This window comes from Engraulis encrasicolus, chromosome 11 (assembly GCF_034702125.1).
Source record: "Engraulis encrasicolus isolate BLACKSEA-1 chromosome 11, IST_EnEncr_1.0, whole genome shotgun sequence".
Taxonomy (NCBI): domain Eukaryota; kingdom Metazoa; phylum Chordata; class Actinopteri; order Clupeiformes; family Engraulidae; genus Engraulis; species Engraulis encrasicolus.
Window position 1 is genome coordinate 32,249,720 of NC_085867.1, and position 10,000 is coordinate 32,259,719.

At 46.3% G+C, this 10,000-nt stretch overlaps 1 protein-coding gene across 1 annotated transcript in view; it reads left to right on the plus strand.

Annotated features, from left to right (window-relative positions):
• Positions 1-10,000, plus strand: part of smyd1a (SET and MYND domain containing 1a) — a 21,660-nt gene that overhangs the window by 1,380 nt on the left and 10,280 nt on the right. Inside the window, exons 2-3 of the mRNA XM_063210490.1 lie at positions 9,257-9,433; positions 9,648-9,861. Of these exons, the coding sequence (XP_063066560.1) occupies positions 9,257-9,433; positions 9,648-9,861 (391 nt within the window). The remainder of the gene's footprint in view (positions 1-9,256; positions 9,434-9,647; positions 9,862-10,000) is intronic.

Consider the following 10,000-nt stretch of genomic DNA (forward strand, 5'->3'; position numbering starts at 1 on the left):
TTTGATCTTGTTGACCAGGGAACTGCTACATTTTGTTGGATTTTAAAATAAAATCTTGGTCACATGTCTCTCGCAAGTACTGTCGGCTTGTAAAATCATAATGGATTAATAATTTGATTAATGTGGTGTAGCCCCTAGCTATCTAGAGGGGCATATTGGAGCTGATAATGTGCTGTAAGTCTCGGCCTTCGCTGAAGACGTCAACAGGGAAATGGAAGAAGGCTTACATGACCATCACATCAGCTGGTGTAATGTTTCCTGTGTGTGCGTGTGTTTGTGTGTGTGTGTGTGCGTGTGTGTGTGTGTGCACTGACGTATGTGTGCACGTGTCCTTGTTTGTTCATGTGTTGGCTTTGTTTATTGTCTACCCCCAAAAAAGGAAATGCACATTTAGCACTGTCAGCAGGTAGATTTGGTATTTGAGATAGAATTTGAGATCAGCAAACAGAGACAGATCAACAGAGCTAGGTGTTTTGACACCCTCATGGAGTAGTTTTAAACTGGGGCTCATGTACTGTAACTGGATCATAATGTATGATAACAGTGTGTGCCTGATGTAATAAATTACACCTATATTGTTTTACATGTACAAACTTTTATTATGTGGTTAGAACGTTTCCGTTGTTCAGAACATCCACAGAAACTCTCATACCCAGTTAAGTCAAACATGCTGTACGTTTCGTATAGTAGTATTGATACTTTAACAGTATTGATATACACAGTAGCAAGAAGCCAAGAGATTGAGTCAGAAGAAAGTGTTGTGAAGTAAAGTTTCAAAGTCAATTTTAAAATTTAAAAAAAATCTGCAGGTACTGCCTTTTTAGTGACTGCCTTGTGCTGTAAGCATTCGCTGTTGAAGGTGTCTGAGCGACATCAGAGCTGGTGGTGCTGGAGCATGTGCAGTATGTTCCCATGCATGGCCTGTCTCTCCCCCATGCATAGCCTGTCTCTCCCCCATGCATAGCCTGTCTCTCCCCCATGCTTCTGGGAAAGGTGGCGGTGACCGAGTGGGGGAGGTGATTGGTTGATGTTTATGGTCAGCGAGAGGCGAGAGTGTGGAGGCATAGGGAGCGTGGTAGAGGTTGTTAGGGTGATCAGAAATGGAGAGTGGGAATCGCGGTTGGTGTTGTTGAGTGGTTGGAGTCAAGTCAAGTCAAGTCAAGTCAAGTCTGCTTTTATTGTCACTTTCATCATATGCACAAGACATACAAGGAAAAATGAAATTACGTTTTCTCTCTTTACCATGTCTGGACAAGGCATATACAAAACTGACATTTTTCAGATTGACATAAAGTGCAAGACAGGACAGGTAACAGTGATGGACTGGTAACAAGGAGATGGTTAGGGATGACTGACAGGGCTTGAATGGATGATGTAGTGGTTGGAGTGAGGGGTGGGATGTTAACCTCGACGATCGTTCCAATCTGACAGACAACATGGGATCAAATCCGAAATCCTGAAGGGAGCCAATCAGAGAGAGGGAGGGGTGGATAGATAATGACGCTACTTGACAAATGGAAGCTTGCAGTTTGATACAACTGAGACGATGGGCTATCGGCTATGTATATGCCAAATTATATAGTTGTAATGCCCAATTAACGGCCATGGGCAATCGTAAACCACACCTTTCCTACAAGATAACTACTTAGGTATTTCACTTGTGTTAGCCTGGCAAGTGGGACTTGGGTTTAAAGGTGTGAGAGGTGGGAAATGGCATAAGGTGGAGGTGAGCAGTTGGAGGTGGTTAGGGGTGAGTGAGTGGTGAGACCTGGGTGCACGGCGGTGTGGAGTAGCGGAGTGAGCACCAAGCGGGAGAGAGAGCTGATCTACACTGAAGGGAACAGCGAGAAGGTCTCTAGGGTGCAGGGAGAGGTCTTCTCTCTCTCTCTCTCTCTGGTTGGGTGCAGGGAGAGCTGGGTGCTCTCTCTCTCTGGGTGCGTGTCCTGTTCTGTCCCGAAATGTTCACTCCTGGAATGCTGGTCATGGATATGTCATGTTCCCCCCTTCCACAGTCAGACAGGCAGGCAGGCCAGCGTTATTCGAGGGAGGCAGCAGAACAGCACGGCAACGCACAGTACACCACAGCATAGAATAGCACAGCACAGCACAGCTTGGAACAGAACAGCACATCACAGAACTGCACAGTACACAACTACACAGCACAGCACGGCACAGCACCACACCACACTTTACACCACACTTCTACGCACACCACAGCACAGCAGCACAGCACTGCGGCACCACACACTACACCACAGCACACCATAGTACCCCATGGCACAGTATAGACATAGCACAGCAACACAAACTACACCACGTCTCACCAAAGCAAAGCAGTCAGAACACCAGTATAGCAGACAGGCCAAAATACACAGTATACAACTACACAGCATGGCACAGCGCACTACACCACAATACACCATAACCACATACATAGACTACACTACACCATAGCACAGCAAAGGACACCACAGTATCACAGCACAATATACCTCTCCACAACACAGCAGCACACACTACACCACACTGCACTATGGCGCACAACACAGAACACCACACCAGCACTTTACACAAGGGCATTAGGCACTGGTTCAGAAACACAGATGGAAAAACCGAGAGTCACACAAGTAGCTATTCTGTACACATGCAGTTGGAATGGGGTGTTAGAACAAGCACATGCTGGGTGGCCCCTCAGAGAAAACAGATCATGTGATAGTATGTAGAGGGCTATCACTTTTAGGTTTTACATATACACACAACTTGTGAGGAAGAGAGATGTGGTCTAGCCAGAGTCAAAAACAAAACAAAAAACCCTTCATCTTTTTAGGGAGCACAAACTATTATTTTCACTTCAAAGAAGTTTCAACTTCCTTACTTGTCAAGGTTGTCCACACACTGTATACTCACTACACTGTATACATCAAAACTATAAAATACACCTTCTAATTGAGGTGAAGGTGCTCAAAAATGTCAGTACCTTTGCTGTATGTGAGCAATGTGTGATGCCTTCTGCCTTGTGTGGATGGTGTGCTCAGTACATAATGGCATGTGTGTGTTCAGTTAGCTGCGTATTGGCTTCTCCCATGTGTGTTCTGTACACTAAACGTTACTCTACTCTCTACGTACATAATGGTTTCATCTCCCATGTGTGTAGGGGTGTCAAAACAGGGAAGAAAAGTGGGACTGAGTCACTACCAGGGCCCCACATATGTACATACTGGCTTCTGCCATGTGTGTTGTGTGTGTTCAGCACATTATAGCTCTTTTTGCCTGGTGTGTGGCTGTAGCTGGTGTGTTTAGTACATTTAGCTAACACTTGTATCCAAAGGGACTCACAGATAATATAGGGAATTGGTCATAGTCCCTGGAGCAGTGTGGGGTTAAGTGCCTTGCTCAAGGACACTCCAGCCATGGAGTGAGGTAGGGGTTGGAGGAGTAGGATTTGAACCAAACCCTCTGATCTACATGTATCTTCCTAACCATGCACCCTGCTCCCTGACCTGCCTAATTTATTTATCGTGTGTGTGTTGTGTTCAGTGGGTAATGTCTTCTACCGTGTGTGTGTGTTGTGTTCAGTATATTGACGCTCCTTCCTCTATGTGTGAAGTGGCGTGTTCAATATGGTCCCTTCGTCCATGTGTGTACATGCCAGTGTGTTCAATATGGTCCCTTCGTCCATGTGTGTACATGCCAGTGTTTTCAAATATGGTTCCTTCGTCCATGTGTGTACATGCCAGTGTTTTCAACATGGTTCCTTTGTCCATGTGTGTAGAAGATGGTGTGTTCAATTTGGTTCCTTCCTCCATGTGTGAGGTGTTGTGTGTTCAATATGGTTCCTTTGCAATGTTTGCAGATGGTGTGTTAGCCTACGTATGTAATGTAATGGCATTCTTTTCCATGTGTTTGGTGCGGCCAGAACGTTTACTTCTTCAGAGTGTACACTACTGTGTTCAGCTGAATCATTATTTAGTGGCTGCTTCTCCCATTAGTGGCTGCTTCTCCCACGTGTGTGTTTAGTGTGTCCAGTATGTAATGGCTCCTTCTGTCATGTGTGTTTAGTGTGTCCAATATGAAAATGGCTTCTGCTACCATTTATATGGCGAGTTCAGTATGAAATGGCTTCTCCTACCATGTATACGGCGTGTGCAGTATGAAATGGCTTCCCCCATGTGTGCGCTGTGTTTGGTATGAATAGGCCTACATAATGGCAGAGTTACAGCATATGAAGTAGAAGTAGAAGTACTCCTACAGATGTACAACACCAGTGGTATGATATTACAAAGTTGAAACCATGTAATACCGTAGTGTTGTAATTACATCTGTAAGAATACTTCTTACTTCATAGAACTCTTGTGTGATGGCTTTCCCCATGTGTGTGCGCTGTGTTTGGTATATGAGTTTGTAATGGCGTCTCCCATGTGTGTGCTGTGTTTGGTATATGAGTTTGTAATGGCGTCTCCAATGTGTGTGCGTTGTGTTTGGTATGAGTCTGTATGTAATGGCGTCTCCCATGTGTGTGCTGTGTTTGGTATGAGTATGTAATGGCGTCTCCCATGTGTGTGTGTTGTGTTTGGTATGAGTCTGTAATGGCTCCCTCTCTGCTCTTTGCTCCCTGACCTGCCTGATTTAGTCTCCACGTGCGTTCAGGAGCGCCAGACATCCAGATCAGGTGCCCACTGAAACTCTCACACCTCGTCAGGAGACCAACGGCCTGGGGGGTGGAGAGGGGTTGTGTGTGTGTGTGTGTGTGTGTGTGTGTGTGTGTGTGTGCAGGGACGGAGCTATAGGGAGGGCGAGCAGGGCATTTGCCCCTGGGCCCAGGTCACTCTTCCATTGGTGGTGGGGGCCCAATTGTGATCTTGTCAGGCCATGTAGGGGGTCCTATAAGTGGTTTTGCCCCATGGTGCCCTGTGTACAATTGTTTCGCCACTGTGCGTGTGTGCGTGTGTGCGTGCGTGCGTGCGCGTGTGTGCGCGCGCATGTGTGTGTGTGTGTGTATGTGTGCATGTGTGCATTTATGTGTGTGTGTGTGTGTGTGTGTGTGAGAGAGAGAGAAAGTGTGTGTGTGCGCGTGTGTACATGTGCGTTCTCGTGTGCATTCGTGTGCATGCATGTGTGCGTGTGCGCGCGTGTATGAATGTTAGGGGGTGCTGACCATGACATCGTTGGGAACGTTTTTTGGCACAGGTCCAAGGCCTATTTGGATCGCTGTCTACTTGTCTTTTTATGAGGTGTTCTTTATTGGGGCTTTCTTTTCTGGCTGATTTTGTGCAAGCTGCACGTGTAAGTGTACTGTACATGTATCTGTGGCAAAGCATTTTTAGGGCATTTTTGCCATTATTTTTGACAAGACAGTGGAGAAGAGACATGAAAGTACCGTTAGGCACGGCAGGGCCAAGATACTGTACTTGTTGCATTTTACTAGAGATGCACCGGATCCTGATTTTTATTTATACCGGATTCACTGCTTAAGATCCTGCCGGATCCGGAACCGGATACCGGATCCTACGAAAGGGTTGAAACACATAGCCAACTCGCACACGTGGGCCCTTTTTATTACGTTGGCGCAAACTGTTTTTAAGACTCATTGGCTTACTGCCACACTGCCTTCAATGGCCGCTTCCAAAGGGCTTTCACTCCATGCAGCGATTGGGGTTGTGAAAGACTGACTGAAAAGCCTAGGCTATGTAAAAAGTAGAGATGCCCCAGATCCTGATTTTTAGGTAACTGCCGGATACCGGATCCACTGCTTAAGATCCTGCCGGATCCGGATAGTCTGAAAAACCCTGTTATCCTGCCGGATCCGGAACCGGATCTTGGATCCTGTGCATCTCTACATTTTACACATACTTTCAAAGGCATAACGGAAAATGTCCCACTGTAGCATTGTAATTCACTTTGTTTTGAAAATCCGTCCAGGTTTCTTGTTGTGTTATGGTTTTTAAATGCCACTAAAAGCAATGTGTGTTTAAACTCATGGTGACTGTCACCAGATTGCTGTGCTACCTCCATAAAAAGGCCGGTAAATGCAACTGGCAGGACATTACAGGCCCAGCCCTAGAGGTCTGCTCTTGGTTATATTATAAACAAACACGATGGTTTCCATTATTCGACCAGACCAATAAAAGCGCATCACCGGAAGGCAGTCTGTGGAAGGGGATGCTAGATGGTAGATGGTGAAGGGGATGGGGTGGCAAAGTGAATGACTGTCTGTGTGTGCGTGTGTGTGTGTGTGTGTGTGTACGCGCGCATGTGCACGCGTGTGTGTGCTTGTGTGTGCGTGTATGTGTGCATGCAAGTACGCGCATGTGCATGTGTGTGTGTGTGTGTGTGTGTGTGTGTGTGTGTGTGTGTGTATGTGTGCGTGTGTGCGTGTGTGTTCATGCGCTGCGGAAATGAATATGTACTTACATACATAGTGCCGTCAGGGCTCCTGTGTGTTCTTAAAATAGCCCCTTCCACAAAGCAACACCAGCCTGTAGATGATTTCTATCCTCTATCTATAGATGAGGTAGACATAAACAGAAATGAGAAAGAGAAAGAGTGAGTGGAAAAGGGCTAAAAGAACAGAGAGCAGTGACAGAGGAACATATTGCAGGAAGAGAGCGAGATATATATATATATTGAGAGAGAGAGAGAGAGAGAGAGAGAGAGAGAGAGAGAGAGAGAGAGAGAGAGAGAGAGAGAGAGAGAGAGAGAGAGAAAGGGGGGGGGGGGCAATGGACCCAACAGAAAATAGCTTTGCGTCCGTCTGTTACTATGGGATATGTATATTTGTCTTAGAAAAGATAAGGCAGATGAAACGGACGAGTGTGTGTGTGTGAGTGTGTGTGTGTGTGTGTGTATGTGTGCGTGCGTGCGTGGTGCGTGCGTGCGTGCGTGTGGGTGTGTTTGTGTGGGGGTGGGCATACTACCACGGTGGTCTTTGATGTGTTGTCCAGATTAATGCGTTGTCCAGGTCCTTTCGCTCAAAACTTCCCATATAAAGAATGGAAGGTTTCAGGACAGGAGGGACCGCTGTCTGTTGTTTGTCTGTCCTTTCCAGAGGCGGTTTGTGTGACGTCACATTGTGATGCAGACCAAGTCCCCATGGAGAACAGCCTTTGTCCCTGCGTGCCCCTTTGTGCTGTGGTCAGGGTTGCCAGATTGGTTGGTTTCCTGCCCAATTGGGCTGTTCAGGAGCCTCCAAAACCTTAGCAGCGGCCCTGGCAATGACCTTGTTTATGGACTAGTGCATTAGCGCATTGTGCCCCCATGCTGCCTGTTTTTGACTACATGAGCTTAAGAGGACAGTGTGTGCCAATAGCGAGACATTTCTGGATGAAAATCTTGTTTGCTTTTCTCATGGACCTCTCATCTGTTGATGTCACTGTAAATGGCCTGAGGAGAACAGCTGTGTGTGTGGGTGTCCCACCCCTGCTGGTGTCGACTCTTTCATATCATCATTCCATCATTGCTGTGACCTACCATACTGTATCACTGTAGCTACAGTACATAGACCCATTTTTTTACCCATTTTAGCCTAAGCCCTTTTTGGGAAAAGGTGCCCTCTGCCTATTAAAACCTCCGAAGCACATAAAAAACATGAAATAAGTTGCATGTTAAAGCTAAGATCCTCATTTTGCATTAGAATTTTGTTCATTCAGCCCCAACATTCCCACATTGTTCATAAAAAACTCAAATCTCAAGAGCCTGCATGCAGCGTTTATGTGTCTCCAGGCTAAAATTGGCTCCTCCCGTCCTACCTTGCTTACTTGACTGCTTGTGGCCTTGTGATGATATCACTGACGAAAGGAGTGTATTTCAATATCTCAGTGAAATGTGAGGCCACAAACACAGGCAGAGGAGTCCACATATTGGAAAGAACCCATAGTCTTCTTTTTATTTGTTTATTCATGTATCTTATGGGCTTTCATGACTTTATTATAGTGAGAGGAATGAATGGGGGACGAGAGACTTTGAAAGATGATCATGGGTTGGACTCGAATCCTAGTCCCTGGATTTAGTGAATTAAAAAATAATAATAATAATAATTTATTTTTTACTTTATTTATGATAGGACAGTGAAGGTGGTGACAGGAAGCGAGTGGGGAGAGAGAGACGGGGAAGGGCCAGCAAAGGACCCGGGCCGGGAGTTGAACCGGGATCAGCCGTATGGTAGACGAGTGCCCTATACCGTTTGGCCACGGCAGGGCCTAGGATGACATGGTGCCCCTGATGACATACACATACACTCTAAAAGCTGCTAAGTTGGCTCTCTGAGCATTCAATGAACTAAGGGGGATGTTGGGAAGGCTTTTGATGCGGTAGGGGGCGTTTGTTCAAAAGAGGTTGAGAACCACTGCTCTAGAAGATGTTAAGTTTGCATTCTACGGAGAGAATACTGCACTACGACTACAGGATAAGCGATCAGGGCGTCAGACTTGTAGCCTTAAGTTTGCCGGTTCGACTCCCGACATGCCAGGTTGGTGGGGGAAGTAAATAAACAGTGCTCTCCCTAGGGCTGGGCAATATGACGATATATATATCGTTATTGTGATATACAGTAAAAGTGTATATCGTGACCTTTCTCCAGTATCGTTTATACCGTGATAGTAATTTTATCAGTTTTATACAATTGAATATAATTTAATTACATTTCATGTCGTCACAATACACACTATAAGTTAATGTAACTGTAAAAATAAGAATAAAAAGATCAATTTTAAAGAAAGGTTGTTTTGCGACATTAAAAAATAAAGAGCAACAAAGAGAATAACTGAAAACGTATGTAATTGTGCTATATCGTGATATATATCGTTATCGTGATATAAAGTAATCCATATCGTGATATTGGTTTTTTTCCATATCGCCCAGCCCTAGCTCTCCCCCATGCTCCTCCATTGCTTAGGTACCCTGAGCATGGTACTATTCCGCCACTGTGCTCCCATGGGATGCCATTAGGGGCTTTCCCCTTGTACGGGTGAGGCATAAATTCAATTTCACAGTGTGCAGTTGAGTGCTGTGTCACAATGACAATGGGAGTTGGAGTTTCTGAGATGGGATTTCACTTTCTCTTTATACTGTGACTGTCATCTCTCTCTCCCAGTATGGCACTGGACATGTGACACCATAATATGTGTGTGGATGTGCACCACAGCAATATGTGTATGGATGTAGTATGTCTATGGATGTGCATGACAGTAATATAACTATGGATGTGCCCCACAGTAATATGGACCTCATCATGCCATGTCTCTTTCTCTCTCTCCTTCAGTATGGCGCTGGACGTGTGCCACAACTGTTTCCGTCGCCAGGCCAACCCACACCGCTGTGCCCAGTGCAAGTTCGCCCACTACTGTGACCGCACATGCCAGCGCGCCGCCTGGGACGAACACAAGAAGGAGTGCTCTGCCATCAGGAACATCGGCATGCCCCCCAAAGAGAGCGTCCGGTGAGTGTATGTCTGTGTGTGTGTGTGTGTGCGTGTCTTTATGTGTGTGTTTCATGTGTGTGTTTTGTGTGCGTGTGTATGTGTGTTTCATCTCTCTCTCTCTCTCTCTCTCTCTCTCTCTCTCTCTCTCTCTCTCTCTCTCTCTCTCTCTCTCTCTCTCTCTCTCTCTCTCTCTCTCTCTCATGACCCTCCTGTCTATGTCCTGTGTCTGTAGCCTGGTGGCGCGCACCATGTGGCGTATGCAGAAGCACGGCCCTCGGGTGACGGACAGCCAGCTGAGCAGTCTGGACTGGCTGCAGGACCACCTGTCCGACATGACGGAGGAGGAGAAGAAGATTCTGGAGGCAGACGTGCAGAAGTTCATGGACTACTGGCCCAAGAGCAGGAGGACACTTTCCAGAGACTACATCGCACATCTCTTTGGAGTGGTACGCTAATAGGCGCACACACACACACACACACACACACACAGACACGCACACGCACACCAGGGCTTGACATTAACTTTTTGACTCACCGGTCACTGTGGCTAGTGGTTTTCCCGCGTCACTAGCCATTCAGGCATTC